This window comes from Coturnix japonica, chromosome 38 (assembly GCF_054131305.1).
Source record: "Coturnix japonica strain WE chromosome 38, WE-NBRP24, whole genome shotgun sequence".
Classification (NCBI taxonomy): domain Eukaryota; kingdom Metazoa; phylum Chordata; class Aves; order Galliformes; family Phasianidae; genus Coturnix; species Coturnix japonica.
In genome coordinates, this window is record NC_140700.1 from 1,872,236 (window position 1) to 1,892,513 (window position 20,278).

At 63.1% G+C, this 20,278-nt stretch overlaps 2 protein-coding genes across 14 annotated transcripts in view; one reads left to right on the plus strand and one right to left on the minus strand.

Annotated features, from left to right (window-relative positions):
• Positions 1 to 960: 960 nt before the first annotated feature.
• On the minus strand, positions 961 to 5,671 carry RNPEP (arginyl aminopeptidase). 3 transcript variants are annotated; one of them, XM_015884825.3, is made up of 11 exons: positions 5,249 to 5,671; positions 4,556 to 4,696; positions 3,942 to 4,090; positions 3,400 to 3,516; positions 3,071 to 3,306; positions 2,664 to 2,777; positions 2,412 to 2,524; positions 2,182 to 2,290; positions 1,641 to 1,865; positions 1,304 to 1,446; positions 961 to 1,208 (listed from the first exon to the last, which is right to left on the minus strand). In XM_015884825.3, the coding sequence occupies exons 1-11, from the start codon at positions 5,642 to 5,644 to the stop codon at positions 1,047 to 1,049; spliced, it is 1,905 nt and encodes a 634-aa protein (XP_015740311.1). In that variant the 5' UTR covers positions 5,645 to 5,671; the 3' UTR covers positions 961 to 1,046. The 3 variants fall into 3 exon arrangements, with proteins under 3 accessions (XP_015740311.1, XP_015740312.1, XP_085383223.1); XM_015884826.3 differs by lacking the exon at positions 4,556 to 4,696 and adding an exon at positions 4,741 to 4,881; XM_085527097.1 differs by having other exon boundaries at positions 4,556 to 4,881.
• A 91-nt stretch (positions 5,672 to 5,762) lies between these two features.
• NAV1 (neuron navigator 1) overlaps positions 5,763 to 20,278 on the plus strand; it is a 45,771-nt gene continuing 31,255 nt past the window's right edge. For 5 of the 11 annotated variants that reach the window (XR_014938738.1, XM_015884821.3, XM_085527088.1 and 2 more), the window contains exons 1-4: positions 5,763 to 5,965; positions 11,645 to 12,155; positions 12,473 to 12,546; positions 15,069 to 15,818. Coding sequence is in view for 9 of the 11 variants with exons in the window: in XM_015884821.3 (XP_015740307.1) it covers positions 11,671 to 12,155; positions 12,473 to 12,546; positions 15,069 to 15,818 (1,309 nt within the window). In the remaining 2 variants the exon portion in view is untranslated. Of the gene's footprint in view, positions 5,966 to 11,644; positions 12,156 to 12,472; positions 12,547 to 13,901; positions 13,958 to 14,810; positions 14,916 to 15,068; positions 15,819 to 20,278 lie in introns of those variants that run through there. The other 6 variants (XM_085527087.1, XM_085527094.1, XM_085527093.1 and 3 more) reach the window with 6 other exon arrangements.

Here is a 20,278-nt window from a genome sequence, read left to right on the forward strand (position 1 = left end):
GATTGCACAGCAGTGCTGACACGTGCAGTCTGTGCACACTTGGTGCTGGGCACTGCAGCTGTCTTTGTGTTACAGGTGGCTTTGGCTTCAGTCCTGGTGCTGGGGTCATGGTGCTGACGTGGGTGGCTTTGTGCTGGATTTTGGCATTGGGAAGCGTGCTCTTTTCCTTGCCCTTGATGAGGACCAATTAGCAGCATGGCTGCTTACTTTGCTCCTGTATGTAGGCCATGCTGGTTCTTTGTAGCCCTCCGGTCATGTTTGACTTGCATCCTTTCCATCCTCTGTGGGATTTATCCCAGCCAAATGGTTCCAGCTGGCCATGTGGCACCATGTTTGTGTCAGTGTGGGTTTGCTGCCCCTCGCTGTGTGCTTTGCTGTTAGTGCCTGGCTGCTCACCAGAGCAGGTTTTCCTCCTGATGGAAGGTTTCTCTCTAAAAGCCCATTAGGCTGTGGATGGGACAGAGCCCCACTTCCATTATGCTGCTGCTCAGAAATGTCTTAATGCAGGGAATGGCTGTAAGTGCCAGGCTGGGGGGGTGTTCTGCTTCTGGCTGCATCCCTGAGCCCTGCAACTGTGGGGCATCACTACTGAATGGCCCTGTCCCATTCAGGGCACACTGTGCCTTCCCCAGCCCCAAATGGAGCCCCAGCCATGGTGAGATGCAGGTGGAGAAAGCCATGCAGGGTCAGGGTTTATCTGTGCCCACCCTGAGCCCTGCAGGTAATGATCCCCATATCATCCTTTGCTGTGCTTGGGGGTCTGAAGCCAGGACCCTTCTCAGCATCCATCCCTGCTGTGCTGGGGGTCCTGCAGGGCACCTCCAGCCCCAGGTGGGTGCAGTTCAGGGCTGTGCGCTCACAGGGTGCAGGTATCACCAGGCCCTGGCAGAGCAGCACAGCCAGGAGGAGTAGCGGGACTTCACAATGAAGCTTGTTGAGAAGAGCAGGAGCACACAGCGATAAAAACAGCCAAGTTTAATAAGGAAATGTGCAGCGAGAGCTCAGCAGCCTGCAGCAGGAGGGCAGGAATGGGGCTGCGGGCGCAGTCAGTCGCTCCCCTCCAAACCCAGGATCTTCTTGACGTAGTTGCGGACGTTGATGTGCAGCTGTGGGGCTGTGGCTGAGAAGGTCTCCATGGCCAACACACGGGCAGCCTCCGAGCCGCCCCACATGGCACGGTACAGCGGCAGCGTGTATTTCTGCTTCCCCTGCAGAACACAGCGGTGGTTGGGGCACAGCGCTGCACCCCCAAAATGTGGGGCAGGAGGTGCAGAAATACCCACTGACCGTCCCCAGCACACACCTGGCTGTGCAGGAACGCCTTCACCTTGCTGTACTCGGTCTCGTGGTTGTTCCTGAGGACAATTTGGCACCAGCGCAGCCGCAGCTCCGCGTTCTGAGCCTTGGAGATCTTTGGGTACATGGCGCTCAACCTCTCCACGTTGCCTGTGACAGACAGTCATCACCTCTGCTCACTTGGGGCCAGAAGGAAAGAACCCCCACACACACATACACCCCGTGAGGGCAACAAGGAAACTAAGCACTGGAGCTGTGCAGAGAGGGGCGATGGAGCTACGGGTGTCTGGAGCACTGCAGGGTCCAAAGCATCCCTGAGCATTGAAGCCCCACAGGCTCCTCACCATCGGGCAGGGGCGACTTCTGCAGGATCCGATCCAGGAAGTAAACCAGCTGGTACGTCATCCAGGCCGAGATGTCCACGGCTTCGATCTCCTCCATGTTCAAGCTATCGGATGCCCACAGCTCCGCCAGTTCATCCGCTGGCTTCATCAGCTGCTGCCCCGGGGACAGGTCGGGCAGGAAGGGCGGCCAGCCCGGCGTGTTGAGCCAGCGATCGAACTCCAGACCTGCAGAGAGGTGAGGGAGCAGCGCTGGAGGCGGCTCTGAGCACACACCGGCGGCTCCTGGTGTCCCACACCTCCTCCCAGAGCCGCTGCCTAAGGTTGCGTTTGCAGCCAGGCACAAGAAACTCCTGCTGGGAAGCTCTGAGCAGAGCTGAGCTCCAACTCCAGTCTGCAGTAAGACCAGTGCTAGGATGGAAGCCCAGGAGCTGGGAGCCATGAAGCCAAGCTCTCACTGTGCTGGGAAGCAGGTCCAGCAGCTCGCTGTGTTTGAATGGCAGGTGGCTGTGAGCCCCCCAGGTGCTGTGTGCCCTGCGCTGACCTGGCCGTGACTCCACGCCTTGTTTCTTCAGCTCGGGGAAGGACTCCAGGAAGAAATTGAGGGCATCGTCTGCAGTGATGCTCTGGAACTTGAAGCGCTCCACGTAGGCCTGTGGGAATGGACAAGGGTGGGCCATCCCTGCAATCAGTGCCTCCCCAGCACATCCCCACTGCCTGCTGCCACACACAGCCCCGCTGCATCCCCCACCCCCAGCACAGCGCTGCCCCGACCTGCAGGAAGGCGTCGAATTTGCCCTGGTCCCCCACCAGGTGTGCCAGGTAGCTGACGAAGCAGAACCCCTTCTCATAGGGGGTCTCGTTATATGTGTCATCTGGGTTGACACCTAGCAGAGCAGAAAGGAAACAGCTCCTAAATCATCCCTTGTTCTGCAAAGTGAGTGCTGTGTCACAGCCATCACTGTGCCATGCAGCCCCCCACCACAAAGCAGCCCAGATCCCAGCAGATCGACTCCCCCCCCAGACCTGGCTCGATCACCACCCGCAGTTTGTTCAGTGGATGCTCCTCCCCAGTGGTGTCCATGTGCTGGCGCAGCAGGGCCCGGCCCGTCGCAGCCTCCAGGCAGGTGTATGCTGAACCTGCAATGGAGGAGGAGTGTTTGGAGCCCCTGATCCACATGTGGGGTGAGGAAAGTACAGTGTGTGCTGCTCTGGGGGGAGCGCTGTTATTTTGCCCCATAGCTGGATGACGGGATGTGGATGAAGGGTGAGAGGGTATTGCTGCCAGAAGCTGGGAGGGCAAAGGAATCATGGAGGGGGCAGTGCCCTCGCAGGGCTCTGTGTCCCTGCAATGGACATGGCAGCTCCATCTGCACCTCAGGATAAAGCTGGTTGTGAAGGGGAACCGCAGAGCCCTGCATAGGGCCACGCACCATAGATCTCGGTGGAAATGCGTCTCTGGGCATACATGGTGAAGCCTTCATTGAGCCAGAACTCGCCCCAGGTGGCGTTGGTGACCAGGTTGCCAAACCAGCTGTGGGAGATCTCATGGATGATGACGTCCACCAGGGAGCGGTCCCCGGCCAGCAGGCAGGGAGTGACAAAGGTGATGCAGGGGTTCTCCATCCCACCGAAGGGGAAGGAGGGCGGCATGAACAGCACGTCGTACCTGGAGAACAGACCCAGCTCTTCCTGCAGCCCCAACCCAAAGCTGTGGGGCACTCCCTCCCTGGCCGCAAGGAATGGCACCCATCCTACCTACCTGCCCCAAACATAGGGCCCAAAGAGCTTCTCACCCGTGGCCAGGAACTCCTCGATCACCCCGTCGTACTCCTTCTTGGCAGCCTCAATCAGGCAGGGCTCAGCCCAGACTCGACTCCTGCAGAGGCCAGGAGAGCTCAGACCAAGTGTGGGGTGCTGGCTTGTGACATACGGCCCCATGGAGCAGCACAGTGATGGTGTGACAGGGCAAAGCAAACAGCACGCAGAGGACAGATCCCCTGCAGCTCATGTGCTCAGCCCAGAGCAGAGGAAGGTTGAACCACCAGCAGACTTTCACCCTATTGCTTCACCAGGCAGCGGCCGCGCGTGTTTATGCAGCGCCAACATGAAAGCCTGGTGATAAAGCTAAGGAGAGTCCAACTGCTGCAGCCTCCTTCCCAGTCCGAGTGCCAAAGGGCTTTCGGGTGGTTGCTGTACCAGCCTGCAGCTCCCATATCCAGTGGGGGGAAGGGACCTTTGGGGATGTGCATGGGGCAGAAACAAGCAGGGACTGGAGGTTGGGTCCCATCTGTGTGCACTCACCTCGGTCCAACCTCAGCAGACACGATGTCCCCCACAGCCAGAGCAATAAGATACGAGGGGATGGGGTGCTCCATCTTGAAGACGAAGGTGTTATCCTTCTGCTTCTCCCACGTTGTGGCGCTCATCACGGCCGTGAAACCCTCGGGGACCTGTAAAACGTCACCAAAACGCCCATCAGATCTGCATGGAACAGAGTGGGGGTTCAGCCAGCCTGGATGGGAACACAGCAATGAGTCCCCTGAGCTGAGCATGGGCTGCTCACTGTCATCCCTACTGCACTGCAGCTTTGGGGACAAGGTGGCCAAGGCTCTGTCAGAGCACAGCACAGGACATGGGCAGGGATGAGGGGTGGGCAGGGGATGCCAACCCTACAGAACCCATCCTTACACAACCACTCACTGTCAGACCCAGGGAAGCCCTGCTCCCCCTGGACATTAGGGGACATGGGGCTTCACCTTGTGCCTCATCCTTTGGGAGCTCTGCTCCAGCTCTGAGGGCACCCCATGAGGACGGCAGCCCCCTGCCCCTCCTCTCCAGCACTTACAGAGCAGAGCTGCACCCTATAAAAGCTCCAGGAAGGTTCTGGGGTTGCACCCCGCATCCTTCCCGCTTACCTGCACTGTGGCTGAGTATGTGCATTTAACTGCTGGAGTGTCAAAGCCAGGGAAAAAGGATCTATTCAGCACGGCCTGGCCTTGAGTGTACATATAGGGCTTCTGCTTCCCCGCGGTCTGCTCCGGGGTGAGCCAGCACACCTGGCAAGAGACAAGAGACAGCGCAGTGAGCGGCGCGGCGTTACCTGGAGCTGTGCCGTGTAGGTGCTCTTCATGGCAGGGGTGTGGAAGCCGGGGAAGAAGGATCTGTTGAGCACAGGGAAGCCAGAGGTATAGAGGAAAGGTTTCTCCTTCTGGGCCGTTTGGGAGGAGTCCAGCCAGGACATCTGCGGCACGGGAGGAACAACAGGCGCTGAGCTGCAGGTTGTGCTGTGCCCACAGCTCAGACCCCTCTGCCAGGGGGTCTGTCAGGGGGATGTCTGTCTGTCTGTCTGTCTGTCTGTATGTCTGTATGTCTGTCTGTCTGTCTGTCAGGGGGATGTGGGGCTGGGAGCAGCTCGGGGTGAGCCCAGCCCGGGCACAGAGAGCGGGCAGCATGGACTCTGGACGGCACCTGCTGCAGGTGAAAGATGGCGTGGGGTCCGCACTGTCCTCGGCTCCACAAGTCCCCACGTCCCGGAGTCCACGTGCTCTCACATCCCACTGTCCCACCCCCACGTGTCCCCCCACGTACCCCCGCCCCCCGCCGCTCACCCCGGGCCCCTCTCCGGTCTCATAGTCGATCCTCACGACCAGCAGCTCCCCGGGCCGCGGCTCTTCGGGCAGCACAACGTGCAGCGCGGTTCCGTAGCTGGCGAACGGGCGGTTCTCGAAGCGCAGCTCCTGCCCTTCCCCTTCCTTTTCCCCGGCCCCTCCGGGCGGCAGCAGCCTCGCTCCGAGTACGGTCAGCGCATCGTGCGCGTCCAACACGAGCTCTTTGCTCCCTGCCCGCACGCAGCGCAGCTCCAACCTGGCGGCCCCGCGCAACCGCCCCGCACCCGCGGCCACGAAATCCACGCGCAGCGATAAGTGCAGGTGCCGCAACGCGAACGGAGCCGCGCTGCCACCCGTGGCCGTGGCCGCGTCCCGGGCCGCCCCCAGCGCCGCCATTGCCGATCGCTGCCGCCCTCGGGAACCGCCCGGGGGGGGGCGGGGAGGGGGCGGGGATTGCGTGGGTCCGCGGGGCGGTGCGAGCCGGGGGGCTCGTGGGGTTTCCCGACGCCCCCACGCTCTTCCTGCTCCACGCGCGTTCGCGGCCCTTTGGCACCGCGGGGGGCGGGTTGAAGGGGGCGGAGGGGGGGGACGGGTCTCTGCGCGACTCCGCCCCGCTCCCCGAAGCCCGGCGCCCGCTTCAATTCGCCGCTGCCATTGTGGAAGCGGCACCGGGAGCGGCGGGACCGGGATGCGGCCGCGGTGCTGAGCGGAGCGGCGGTGAGTGGGGAGCGGAATGGGGGAACAGCCCGCTGAGAACTCGGGGCTGCCTCCCCGTGTGTCCCCACGCGTGTCCCGCAGCGCGGCCGGGACGGTGCTGCGGGATGGGTGCCGTCCGAGGTGTCCCCCGGCCCCATCTCGGGTGCCGTCCCGTGGAGCTGCGGGAAGCGATGGGGAAACTGAGGCCCGGGGCTGCCCGAGGTGGGACAGCGGGGTGAGCAGCTCGGGGTTCTCACCTCGGGAAGGTGCCCCGCAGAGCTTCGTGGTGCGGGACAGCGCGGTGGCAGCCGCTGCTCCCGGTCGCGTCCCGCTGGGCTGGGGACGGGTGCGGGGGGCGGAGGGGCCGGGCCCGGCCATCCTCATCCGCGCTGCGGTCGGTGGTGCCGGGATCCCCGCGGGGCTCTGAGCCGCAGCGCAGGGTCCGCTCGGCACCGGGGAGACCGGGGGGGGCTCCGCGCCTCCGGAACGCGCTCCCCTACCGGGGTGCGCAGCGCAGAGCCCGGGCGGGTTGCGGTGATACCGCCGCTCTCCTGGGTCTCACCTCGGAAAAATCCAGACGGGAGTGAAGCCAGCAGCCCGCGCCAGGCTGGGTGTGCCGCTGCGGCTGCGGGGGGGCTCCGCTGGGCAGCGGCGTGGGACGTGGGTACGGCATTGCCAGCAATGGGCCGAGATTCCGTTTGCCGTCCCCATTGCTTGTCCCGGTTCCCGGCTAATGGGATGTCCCGAGAGAGACGCAGCCTCGGGCTCACTGACCTCCTTGTCTCCGCCTCAGCTCCACATCCGACACGGCCTGGGGATGCCTGGGGGGCTCCGGGGTCCCTCCCCGGCACTGCCGGCTGCTGCGGGGGTTGGGGGCAGGCTGGGGGCTGGGGCTGCACCCCAAAAGCAGTTTGGGATCGGGGAATGAAGTCCCCAGGATCTGGGCCTCCTCCTGTGCTGGGGGTTCCCAGGTGAGTCTCGGGGCTTGGGGAGGGGGCAGGGGATGGAAATGAGGATGGAGATGGGGGGCTGGCAGGTTATTAATAGCCGCGGGGAGGTTTTTCCTGCCGAGAGCCCCACGCTGCAGCCCAGGGACAGGAAAAAGGTGTTTCCGGCCCTGGGCTGGAGCGGGGCTGGGCCCTGCAGGGGACAAGCGGGACCAGGGCCAGGTGCCCCCCGGCCCCCACCCAGCGCAGCAGCCCCGGCACCAGGTGGAGCTGTGATCCCACCCGGGGCTGGCAGAGGCTGCCAGGATGGTGGCACATCCGTCCCGCGGGACCCAAGAACCAGCGCTGGGACAGTTGTCCCTCGGTCTGTGACACAGCCCAAGACTCTTTGAATGCTCCCTGTGGGACATGAGCCTGTGTCAGCCCCTCCGACTGCTCCCTGGGGCTGAGGGAGGGCCCCAAGCCCTACTCATTAACAGGTGGCCTCTAATGAGCTTTGTGTGCCTGAGTACGGGCTTTGGGGGCCGCAGCACAGGCTCAGGGTGGTGCCACGGCCGTGTGGGCACAGCCGGGTTGAACCCCGTGTTTGGGGCTGCTCGGAGGAGCGGGGCTCTGCAGGACAACACTCTGACTCCCTGCGTTCCTCAGCCCTGGCTGCAGTTTCCCCATTCCCACCGCAGTTTTCCCCCATCACCGCCACCGCGGCCGCATCCTGACCCGGCGCTGTGATGCGGCCCCGCGGGCATTGCGGGGTTGGCTTTCGGGCTCGCGGTGTCCCGAGGCGCTGCCGCCCTTATGGGGTTTGCGGTCATCTCCGTCCTCATCCTGGGCACCAGCGGACATTGGAGGGTCGGTGCGGATGCAGCCGCTCCGCGTCACCTCCGGCAGCAAAGCGGGGCAGCGGGCGGCGGAAGCTCCCCCAGCTCGGCTCTGTGCGATGAGTCCCGGCTTCTCCTCCCCCCCCTCCGCCCCATCTCCATCCTCCGGTTTTCCTCGCTTTTCTTCCCCCGCTCCCTCTCTGGACCGTTTCCAGAGGAGATGTCTGATGCCCAGGGGATGCTCAGACTCTCCTCCAGGAAAGCTCAAACTCCTCCTGGTGTCGTGGACCCGCGTTCGCTCCATCAGCTCCGTCCCTTTGAGCACGAAGGATTCATTTTGGATGTGAGGGTGCAGGAGCTTTTCCCATTACAACAACACTAAGAGCACTGCCCCGTGGGGATGCTAATGGAGCCCAGAGATGCTGCTCCCACCCGGCTGCGTTGCAGTGATCAGTCTGAAGCCGGGCCGGCAGTCTGGCTCCTTGCACTGCAAACAGCAAACGCCGCAAACCCGTCATTAATACCGGCATAACGAGGTGTTTTGCGCCGCACTCGCAGCAACTGCAGCTTTGCAGCTCACTGGAAAATCCACTCATCCCATTAAGGACTCCCCAGGGCTTTTGCTTTCTGCTGCAGACGTCCATCCCAGGGAGCCCAGCGCTGGGGATGAGGGGTTCGGTGGTGGCTGAAGCTCCCGACATGGGGGTCTCGGGCAGTTCTTTGCTGCAGGAGCTGCACGTATGAGAGACCGTGGTGGGAGATCCCGTGCTGTGTGCCCGGCTACCGCTGCTCCTTTGGGGCTGAATCCTTTCCTGTTTCCCCAGCTTACCCTGCAGCACTTCCCCAACCCTCAGCACGTTCTGAAGGGGGAAAAAAAAAAAACACCTTTAGTTAGTCCATCCCGCAGAGCAAAGGGCTGCGCAGTGCTGGGCTGAGCGGGCGCAGCTGTCCCACCGCACGCGTCCAACACGTCGCATCCATCCGCTTAATGCGCCCCGCAGCCTCACGCAGCTGCGTCCGCACGGACAGCGCCGGGAACCTCCCGGTTTTGGGCAGGGGCCGGAGGGGCCGCTTCCGTCCGGCCGCGTTGTGCCCGGGGGGGTGAACTCAGGAGCGGGAGCTGCGCCGCCATCTGCTCCGGCTCAGGAGGACCGACCCCTCCAGGAGCTTCCAGGGCCGGGTCCGACCCCTCCAGGTGTCCCCCGTCCCATCTGCAGCCGTTGGATTTCGGCCGCTCCCGGCTGCGCTCCGTCCGGTCGGTCCCTACGGGGTGATACCGGTACCGGGGGGGTCCGGCGGGGCGGGACCGGAGCTGTCCAGCGGCGGTGGCTCCTGAAAGGCGGCGGGGACGCGCGGAGCTCCTCGGGTCACAACTCAGGGCACTGCGAGAGCTGCAGACAGAACCGAGGATGGCATCGCATGGAGCGGCCTCGGGGAGGGACGGCCAACACGTGCCCGGTACCGGGCTGACCTGCAGGGCTTTCACCCAGCACAGCCGTGGCAGAGGAGTTTCTCCTGCCGGACCCCTGGAGCCCGTCCAGCTGAGGGCCGAGCTTTGCTAACAGCACGGTGTTATTAAAGCGGGCTTAGTGCCTAATGGGATTGCCGTGGAGTAGCTGAAGCAGGGATTAGTGCTGTGGCTCTGCAACCATTGCTGCTCTGACACCCGGCTGTTCCACCAGCCCACAGCCCTTCACCCAGCAGCCCCACAGGCATTGAAGCTGCCCCAAAACCTTGTTGCTGGACACCCTGTTGCTGCCCTCTGACATCGCATTGCATGCATGTCTGCAGCTCCGCGGGGTCCCATGTTCTGTGTCATTGGCTCACACCGCTCAGTGCTCACTGCTCCCATCCCAGCCGTGCTTTGAGCCCCAGACCCCACTTTGTAGCACTGAGCCCTACAGCAGGGCAGTGCCCAGTGGTGCAGCGTCCCACATGGTGACACCCAGCTGGGGGCAGGCCAGGTCCCGGCTGCAGCGTGGGGGCTGGAGGGTGAATCGGTGGCTTGTTCCCCTCTGAAGGCTCCTTTCTCTCCTCGCTGCCCTGTTTCTCTTAGGAGAGTTTTATGTCCCTTGTGTCACAAGGAGCCTTTTCTTTGTCATCCTTCCTGAGCGTGCCGGGCAGGAGGTTGCATTGGAGCAGCGCCAGCCCCAAAGGCAGCACAGGGGTCGGATCCTGCATGGAGGGGCTTTGGGGGATCCCTGCCTGACCTGTCTGAGCCGGGCTGCAAAGGAGGATTCCCCTCACCCTCCTGGGAGGACTTGGGGGATTTATGCTGTGCAATCTGCACAGCCACTGCCTCCCATCAGTTCAAACTGGAGGCTGCCGTCACCTGTGATCCCATGGGATGTCCTGGGGACACCCGGAGCTGTAGGTTCACTCAGGGTGGGGAAACTGAGGCACAGAGTGGCAGCAAAGCACCATCAGAGGTGGAAGTCTGTGCTATTTGCATCCCACTGTGCCCGTGCTCAGAGTCCTGCTGCAGGGCTGGGCTGAGCTGAGTGCCCCCAAGCCTTGCCATGGGGACTGGACCCACGGCTCAGCCTCCAGGTCTGGCTGTTCCTTTCTGCTCACCGAAACCACAGGTGTGAGGTGAGTTTTGACTCTATTCCAAGCGAGTAGCTGCAGCCCCGAGCACAACAGATGCCTCTTTGAAAGAGATGTGCCTCCAGGGCTGTGCTGGTTTCCATTTATCCTGGGATGAAGGACACGGCTCAGCCAAGGCTGCTTTGTTTCACTTTGGTGCAGACACCCACCCCTATGGACTGTCCTCACCCAAACCATGGGCAGCTGCCCCATCCTTGGGTTCAGTGCTCTGTGCTTCATGGGAACATGGAGCTCAGTGCTCCGGACCTGCAGCAGTGGGGGGAGCACCCCCAGGGGCAGCACCCCAAGCCCACCCCATGTGTTGGTGCTCAATCATTGAGTGTGCTGAGTCTACAGCACCAGCATCTCATTTTCATTAAGAGAAAGTCACTTCCCTTGGGAGCTAATTGAAAGGAGCCGCTGTGGTGGGGATGCCTCTATGTAGGTCAGGCTGTAACCTGCATGGTGACACTGTGATGATGTGGCACAGAGGGGACCCTCTGCACCCCAGGCAGCGCTGCCTGCGGGTTGGAATTGAGCTGGTGGCAAGTTAATGGCTTGCTCGGAACGGGGAAGTGCTGCATCTCCCAGGGATGACTTTAATTTGTGCTCACTAATAAAATAATGGGTGATTAGCAGTAGGCTGCTTACAGAGGAAGCCTCCTCCTGAGCCCAGCTTGGTGCATGGTGCTCATGTGGCATCCCCAGACCCACGACCGTCCTCAGCCCCATCTGGGGTTCCCATAGTGTGACATCCTGGTGCAGAAGGATCACACCTGACTGAGCAAAGGGCTGGCTGCCCTGGGGCATGTGCTGTGTCCACGTGAGGGAAACCCAACCCGACCAAATAGGTCGAAAAAATCCATAGAGATGCATCACAGCCCCAGTGCTGAGTGCCCTGAGAGCCGTCAGGCTGCAGCCAGGCCATGAACAGAGCGGGCTGTGTGTGCCCCACAGCCATCCATCAGCACAAAGCTCTGCCTGTTCTCACTTCTCTGGCTCCAGGCGAAACCTTCGTGGTGCAGAGCAGCACCTGGGTGCCCTCCCCACCATGTCCCTGTATGTCCAGCTGTGCCCCCTCTGTCCCTGCAGATTTGTTTGGGGATTTTTTTTCCCCCCTGATTTGCAGCCCAGATGGTTTTGTAGGACTGAGAAGTGGGCTCAGGTGGTTTTGGGGTCCAGGGGATGGCGCTGGGTGGCCAAGAGGGATCCTTGCAGGGGTCTCTGCCTGCATGGGGGCATAGGGACACAGGGACAGAGCTGCCCTTGCTGTGGCTGTAAATGGGGCCCTGGAGGGGCCATGTCACCATGCCCCAGTTCAGCTCCTTCACTCTCCTCTCTCCCTGCAGTGCCTTCCTGGAGCTGCCTCACCAGGATGAATGGGACGGCCAACTTGGCCCCGACTGCCCGTGGCCACTTCACCTCCGCCATCCCAGTGCCACGATCCACGACCCCCAACAAACCACCTGCTGCAGCCCCCCCAACCCGACACAGCTCCCCAGGCCCCCCTGCCTCCCACCGGGCCACATCCCCACGGCCGGCAGCACCCCCCGGCCCCAAAAGCCTCAAACCCAGGCCCAGAGCTTCAGGCCATGAGGCAACTGAGAGCCCAGGTGTAACAACTCCCCATGGGGGGCAGAGAGCCCCAGTGCTCCCCGGGAAAGGGCTGGGGGGCAGCCGGGTGGAGTGCAGCTTAAGGGGGCCTGGGGGCCACCGTCCCCTTGGGATGGCCATGGAGGATGGGCCCAACACCAGCCTTATGAGCAGGAGCCCCATGTTTGGGTCAGGGGCCATCAGCTTCTCCTCGACCTCCCCGCAGAGTCGCCCTGTGACAGCCACTGTCGCCCCATTCCAGTACCGGTGAGCAATGGGGGATGTGAAATGGTGGTAGGGGTGGGGATGGGGGAGGCCTGTGGACATGGCATGGGATGCATCACTGGAACAGTGGGGCTGGAGGGATTGGGGTTGGGGATGCCCCACTTGGGTGTCTGTGGGCACCCATGGGAGTGTGGAGTGGGACAGGGGTAAAGCTGAAGGGAATGTGACACCCTGGGGACCTCCACCCCATGGGAATGGTGTTCTCAGGGTCCCCAGAGAAGCTCAGGCACCATGTCCCCATTTCTGAGGGTCCCCATTTCTGGCTGCAGCCCCCGCTCACACCTCTGCTCTGCCCCCAGGCTGCAGGAGGACAGAGAGCAGAATGCCACATCCCCATGTGACACCACTCCTGACCCCAAATCCAGAGCCACCAGTAAGTCCATGGGGTCTCCTGCATGTGCACGGGGTGTGTGTGTGTTGGGGGGGGTTCTGTGCAACCCCTGCTTGTGGGCTGCCCATGTCCTGTACATGTGGGCTGTGTGGGAGCACTACCCCATACCTACAGCTTATCCTGCCCCATCCTGGGGCTGTGTTGGGGTTCCCCCCCAACAAATAGGGGTCAGCGCTGCTGGGGGCAATGCTTGTGTGGGTGCTTGGCTTTGCTTGCTGCCAGCTTGGTGCTGCTGGGGGCTGCGGGTGGGCAATGTGCATCCCATGGGACCAACTGCCATCAAACAGGGACACCAGGGAGCCACCAGGCATCCCCCTTGGGTGGGCTGTGGCCCTCTGGGTGCCCCTTAACCCCTGTGGTGGGCTCTGGCTGGAGCCCAGGCACTGTGGGGAGGGGGCACTGGGGGCTGCAGGAGCTGCTGGCTGTGTTGGTAGCACCTTGTGCAGGGCCTCCCAGAGCAGCTGGAGGCAGCTGGGAGCGGGGCTGGATGCACGTGCAGCTGTGGGGCTGAGGCTGTGCAGAGCATGGGAGCATCCATCCCCACAGCGCAGCACGTAGTGAGCAGGAGAAGGATGGGGAGGGGGGAGCAGAGCCGGGAGCGTGAGGACGGCACAGATCTGGAGTCAGGACGGCGCTGGCTGCACACGCAGGGTGATCCCGTGGGGTCAGAAAGCGCAGTGAGGGCACGAGGAGGGGATGGAGGACCCTTCCCGCACGCGTGGTGTTGCCGTGGGGTTGCTCTCCCGGTGCCCGGCATCCCAGGTTCACCCCCGCCCCCCACCCACGAGGCCCGGCCGCCTCTTGGCTCCCTGTCCTCCTCTTTCTAGTTTTCCAGCAGCTCCAGGAATGACCCATTTCCGAGGCGGCGGCCGGCAGCCAGCTCCCATCACAGCCGGGCCCTGGCACCAGCAGCTCCTGCAGCCCCACGGGCAGCGCTGAGCAACCGCGCGTCCCCCCGCCCCGACCCTCCCGCGGGTGGGGGCGCCTCGAGCGGTGCCCGGGGACGACCCCCCCCCTTCTCCTTCCCCTTCCCCTCTCCCCTCTCCCCCGCTGCGTGGTCGGCTCCGCGCTCACCACGGCTTTTTTCAATGAACCATTCACCAGCGCTGCTCGCACTTTGCAGGGCGGCACGGGGCGGTGGGGAACCCTTTATTTTCTGGGGTGTGTGTGTGGGGGGGGGTCGCTGAGCCCAGATGTGAGGTCTCCATTTCGCCGCTCTGCACTGCTCGCTTTGGGCTGGGTTTTTTGGGTGGGGGGGGCAGGGTGCTGCTGCTCTCGAGGATGCTGGGGCGGCGGTTGCCAGGGCAGCGAGCGGAGGATGGCGGGTGCTCCGCGGAGCTGAGGGCGAGGCGATGCGGGAGCGGCTGCGGCTGATGCGAGCGGACAGAAGTCGGTCAGAGCCGCTCCCGGGGCTGCTGGAAGCGGGGCTTAACCGGGGGGGTCCCGCGGGTCGGTACCGGATGGGGGATGGGCGAGGTCTGGGGATGGCGCCGTCCCCTGCCCGGTCCCTCTGCGTGGGGCATCGCTTTGGGCATTGATGGGGGGGCGGTTGGCAGGGGGAAGCCAATCCCAAATGACCCGATCCCCCCCCCCTCCTCCACCGCCCCTGTGCTTAAGCAGCAGCTGCATGGCTCGGTGAAGGCTTTGGGGTGCAGCGGGGGGACCCAGCAGCTCCTTTGGGTGCACAGCACCTATTGGGGCGCGCTTTGCTCTCCCTCCCGGTGGTGGTGGGGCCGCTCAGCGCTGTGGGGCTGAACCCCAAATGTCCGGAAGGGGGATGGGGGTGGGGGGGGCGGTTGGGGCTGGCTCTGCCGCTGCCCCCCGCCCTCGCTCTCCTTATCTCCGCAGCGGCGATGTGCTCTAATGCAATATTTCCCGGCGGTTGCCATGGCAGCCTGCGTGAGGTCACCAAATAGACTTAATTCAGCCCTCCCCAGGGACGGATAATTAATGAAAAACGATGATAACCAGATCCCGTTCCCCTCCTTTTCGCCCCCTTCCTTTCCCCGGGCCGTGCCGGTGCTCGGGGGCTGCCGGGGGCTCCTCGGAGCGAATGGTATGGGTACAGCCGCTTTGCCGGCATCCCGCTGCCTTCCCGCACCCCCCCCGCAGCACAGCACCCACATCCCCGCTGTTCCCCGCACGTCCCCGCGCCCCTCTGCGCGTCCCCGCGACGCTCAGCGCCTCGCGATCCTCCCCCCACGAGCGCGCTCCCGCTCGGCCCCGCCTCCCCTCCACGGGAGCGCGCCCGGTGTCCCGCCCCCTGCCCGCGCCCGAGGAGGGCGGCCCCTTTTTGTTTGCCCGTGACATTCCGCTGCTTCGCAGTGTCCCGCCGGCGGCGGAGCAGTGAGGTGGGGTCGTTCGGCTCCGCTCCCCCCGCCGCGATCCCCGCTCCCCGCCGGTGGGGCGGGCGCTGACGCCGCTCTTTTCTCTCTCTTTCTCCCTCTTTCTTTCTCTCTTTCTCTCTCTCTGCCTTTTTTCCCGGCGCTCCCTCGGTGCCGCAGCAGCCCCCGGCGGGTTAAATGACTGCAGCGCGGGGATGCTGGGGAGCAACCTCAAGAGCCTTCCCGACGTGGAGCTGGGCGAGGAGGGCGCGGCGGAGCTGCGCGGTTACCGGCGGGGCCCCGACGGCGGCGGCGCGGTGATGCCCAAACGGGCGAAGGCGGCGGCGGCGGCGCCGGGGGGGCAGCGGGGCGCGGAGCTGCGGGTGTTCAAGGCGAGCAGCGCGGAGGGGCGGCTGCCGGCCGGCTCCAACCTGCGCAAGCAGAAGTCGCTCACCAACCTGGCCTTCCTCACCGACGCCGAGAAGAAGCGGCAGCTCTACGAGCCGCGCTGGAGCGACGACATGGCCAAAGGGACGGCGAGCACCGCGGTGGCCGCGGGGGGACGGGGCGGGGGCGGCGGTCCCCGTGGCCGCGAGGCGCCCGCCATGTCGCGCAGCCTGTCCCGTTCCGAGCACTCCCTGCTGCCGCCGCGCCCCGCCGGGCCCCAAAAGCCGCCGCCCGCAGCCGGGAAGCCGAGCCGCATCCCCCGCGGGCCCTACGCCGAGGTGAAGCCGCTCAGCAAAGCCCCCGAGGCGGGCGGAGGAGGAGGAGGAGGAGGAGGAGGGGGAGGCAAATGCGACGACGAGCTGCTGGGCGGCAAAGGGCCGGCGGCGGCGGGGGCCGAGGAGAAGGCGTACCTGAAGGTGGACCCCGAGCTGGTGGTGACGGTGCTGGGCGACCTGGAGCAGCTGCTGTTCAGCCAGATGTTGGGTGAGTGCCGCCCCCCTCCCCGCCCGCAGCCCCCGGTCCGTATCGTGGCGCAGGCAGAACCGACGGGGTTCGGGTTCGTGGGCGAACGTTCCGGCGCCAGCTGTTGTGCGATGGGGAGATCCAGGAGACGCGGCTCCCGGGAGGCTCCGGGATCTCCCCGCTGCTTGGCCCGGCTGCGAGGCCACGTGCGGGGCCGTGCGGGCTCTCGGTGCCAAACGGGACCCGCGGGCTCAGCGGTGCCCCGTCCCTGCGGCCACGGTGGGAGCGCAGCGGGAGGGGCCGCTCGGTGCCGTCGGTGCCGCTCGGAGCTTCGTGCCCATCTCGGTTCTGTAGCGCGGTGCGTGGGAGCCGCTCTCACCCACGGCTGCGTGCGATGCTGCGGCGGGGAGCGGCTCTGCGTGCTCGGGGCTCATCTCCGCTTCGTGGCCGTGCTCCGTGCCCGGCCCTTCCCATCCGTGCGCTCAGTGCGTGGATGTGATGTGCGCTGATGTCCAGGACGGCAGCGCTGCGTTCCGCTGTGCCCGCAGCTCGAGAGAAGATGGCAAGCGATCTCAATGCAGCCATAACGAGGCCGCTCAGAGTGTTCAGTGGGGGCACAGCAGCTGGCGTGGACCCTGCTGTGGTGCAGGGCTGCGCCCCGTGGCTCTGCTGTGGGTGCTGCAGTGTCCCGTGGCCGCTGTGCCGTGGGAAGCCACAGGGTGAGCCCGAAGTGGGGCAGAGGTGCTGTATATGTGTGAGGTCACTGTCACTGTTTGGGGCCCTTTGGTGACTGTACTGCTGTGGGGCAGCTGTTCCCCAGCCCCAGTGATGCCACGTCCTGCTGGGTGCATGGCGGTGTTGCAGGAAGGTCTGTTCCTAATGCATGTTCATCACCGGTATCTGTGTGTCCCTGTAATGCTGCTTTTGGGGGTTCCTCAGCACCCTCAAGAAGAGCCCTTGCAGTTCCCTGTGTGTGCAGGACTGGCCCATTAGGATCAACCCCCTGTGAACAAACTGCTCTGCAGCGGGTGGAGGTTTTGGGCTGGTTCCCCATCTCTGGCTGTGCTGAGGTGGAGCATCCCTCAGGGCTGTGCTTTGGTTGCCCTTGGCCAGGCTGGGTTGGGGTGTGAACCCTCTGCTCTGTGCTCCCGGAGTTGGCTGTTCTTTCAGCCCATGTGCACTGCTGGGCTTCCCGAAGTGGGAAGCACCAGTTCCCTGCTGTCAGCTGGGGCAGTGTCAGTGCTGGCAGGTCAGTTTGTCACCGTGCTGCTGTTCTCATGTGAGGCTGTGGTTGTGTGCTTGCATTCAGGGGGAGCTGTGCTGTTGAATCGCAGCTGCTTCGTTAACTGAGCCACCAACGACCTGGCGTGTCCTTGACAGTCTGTGGAGCTCAGAGATGCTCGGGGGGGTGGGATGGCAGCAGCGTGGTGGGGGCTGCTCCATCACTTTGCTCGTGACTGCAGTCGGGCACGTGCTGAGCTGCTGGTGGTGACCCCCGTCTGATCCACTGCTGTCCAGGTGGATGAACCCAGTGCAGGGATGGCAGATCTCACAGTGTGAGCTGTCACCCCATGCTGAGCCGTGCCCCCCACTGACCATGGAGGGCGGTGGCTTATGGATGCAATCTGGATCCCTGCTCTCCACACCTGAGTGCCCATCTCCATTCCGTGCTGCCAGAAACACTCCCCAGCCTCTGCTGAATTGCAGCGTTGGCCAGAGCTCTAGTTTGTGTAGTGGTGGCTAAATGTGACCTCTCTGCAAGTGTGTCATCTGTTTGATGGCACCGCAGCCTTTGTAGGGCTGGCAGAGGTGGCCCCACGCTTAAAGCAGGGCAGCCTGCGTAAGCTGGGAGAGGTCAATGGGGCACAGCAACCGCATGTGCTTTGTAGAGGCTATTTCCAACATCTAAATTACACATTGCACATCAAGCACAGGCTGAGTGTCCTCATCAAAGCCGGGTGTGCTGGTGGTGCAGTTTGAAAGGCACAGAGGCAGCGTGGCCCCATGTGCTCGCTGCAGGTCCTTGAAGCAGCCCCAGAAGCCATTTCCGTGGCCATCTCTTGCTGTCCACAGTGCCTCTGTAGTGGCTGCTAATGGAATATTGGGATGGGCAGAACCTGGGTGGATGGGTGCAGTGCCTGGGCTTCCTGGAGTGTTTGCAGGAGCCTTTGCAGCACGTCCTTGGAGTGCACAGCAGTGCTCTGCTCACTGTTGGGTCAGAGCCTGCACAGCTCTTCCAGCCCCAGCAGTGGTTATTGCTTCTCCAAGCAGTGTGAGGCCACTCTTATGGGAACGTTATTCCTCTCTCAGTGCACCCACATGGCAGTGCTGAGGTTGTTTGGGTGGGAATTTATTTCCTTCTGGCAGTAGAATGGAGCTCCAGTGTTCAGAAATAGGGTGATGTGAAAGGGGTGATCCGTGCTGTCATGTGATAATGGTGGTGCTGAGAAATCCATGCTGGTCTTTTAAGGTTTCCTGTGGAAAAGCAGCAGAGCAAACATCTGAAGGCAAAACGACTCCAGGATGGGTTGGTGGTATAAATTCTTCCCCCAGAGAGCTTGAAAATTGTTGTTTTACATGCAGCTTTCCCAGGGCCTGGCTGTGTTTTGCCCCCAGATCCAACACTCACCCACCAAAACCACATGGCTAAATGCAAAACAGTTCTGTTTGGGGGGGGGGACACCAACAGCTGTCTGGCACCAGCAGCACTGTGCCCTCACCACTGCCCCACATGTCCATGGGAGTTCCCAGCTCTGTGCAGTCCTGCACAGCTTCACACCATGCAATACTAGAGAGCAGCATCCCCCACCCCCCCTCCCTCTCTTCCTGGTCCTTCTCCTGCTTTGGCTGGGGCTCCTGCCTGGGGAGGGGGATTGGTGCCAGGCTGGAATGGAGCCACAGCCTGTGGCCCTGGCACTGTGTCACCCCTGAGTGACGCCAGGGCCCAGGGACAGCTGAGGGCACAGCGATGGTTCTGTGGGGTCCTGGCAGGGTTCTGCTGAGCTCTGGGCTCTGCTCGCATGGCTCTGTGGTGCCCAGTGATGTGTCCTGTCCTGAACCTCATTGTATCACTGCATGGATGGCACTGAGTGATGTGTGTGTGTGTGTGTGTGTGTGTGGCAGTGGTGTACCCAGGATGTGCACGTGTGTGTGGGCTCAGATGCAGGTGCAGCTGCCTGGGTGCAGTGGTGACAGCTCTGTCTGTCGGGGTGGTTGGTCCCACGTTCAGGTCTTGGGGATGTGGGAGATGAGATGTGGCTCAGTCCTGCTGCAAAGTCACATCCTCCTCTGGTGTGCAAACGCCCTCCTGGGAGAGCACGGAGATGGGAATGGGATCTGGATCTGGAACAGCCATTGTTCCTTTGGAGAGCTGTGGGGCAGCACAGCCGGGGATCTGGGGGCACAGTGCTGCTGCCAGGAGGGAGAAGGGAAGTGGGGCTTCCCCGGTGCTGCTGCATTGCAGCTCCCAGCCGGGAGCGGAGCTGGGAAGGCAGGGGATGCTGCATTGCAGGGCTGAGATTAGAGCTGTGCAAATGGAGATGTGCCGGAGTGGCTGTGATGCTGTGATGCTGTGGAGCGGAGCCTGGCGTGCCCTCAGATCTGCTCGTCCTTCCTCTCATCTCTTTCTTCCACGTTTTGTTTCTCTCGAGCGTTTCCTTCGTTCCTTACGCTGCTGTTTGCCTGGTCTGATCGAGGCAGCAACCTATTTCTTTTAATTCAGGAGGAGGGCTGAGGTTCCTCTCTGGAAGGAGCTGTTGGAGCCTGGCGGTCTGGCCTGAGGCATCCCCTGCAATCACAGTAGAGTGAATGAGCACCTGAAGGGCTGCTCTGTCACTGTGTGTCCCCATTCTGTGTCTGTCCTGGCAGCGGTGTGGGCATGTGGAGGCTGCAGTGTTAGTGGAGGGGCTGTGGGAGGTGGCTGGGAAGTCAGGTTTGGTGGCTGTGGTTCCTTGGAGGGTTGGGCTGTAGGGTCACATCGGCCCCAGCCCTGTGCCATGTGCGGCCCTGTTGAGCACTGCCCCACAGGGTTGGGTTCTGAGCTCTCTCCATTCCCTCCTCTGCACTCTGTGTTGTGCCAGGTCGTGCCCCCAGCTGTGGCAGCTGGCAGCAGGACCCTGTGGGGGGCATCTGGGTGAGCTGCTCCAACAGGGAGCTCCTAAGTGTGTGTCCTGCCCTGCCCTGATGGGCTTTGCAGGGAGCCCAGCCTGAATAACACCGAGCTTCCACCCATAGGACCGCAGCATCCCCGCTGGCAGTGCTGTCCCAGCCCTATGCTGAACAACGTGGCTCAGCCCCAGAGCAGCACTGAGTCACGTTCAAAGCTTCAGCTCAGGTACAGCTCCATTGCCAGCTATTTATAGACGTGTGAGCTCTCAGCATGGCAGAGGCTGAGAATAACTCCTGATCAGACACTCCTCCAAATCACACACCTGCTGCCCGTGTGCATCAATGCCTTATTCAGCAGTGCCTTGTTGTGCTGG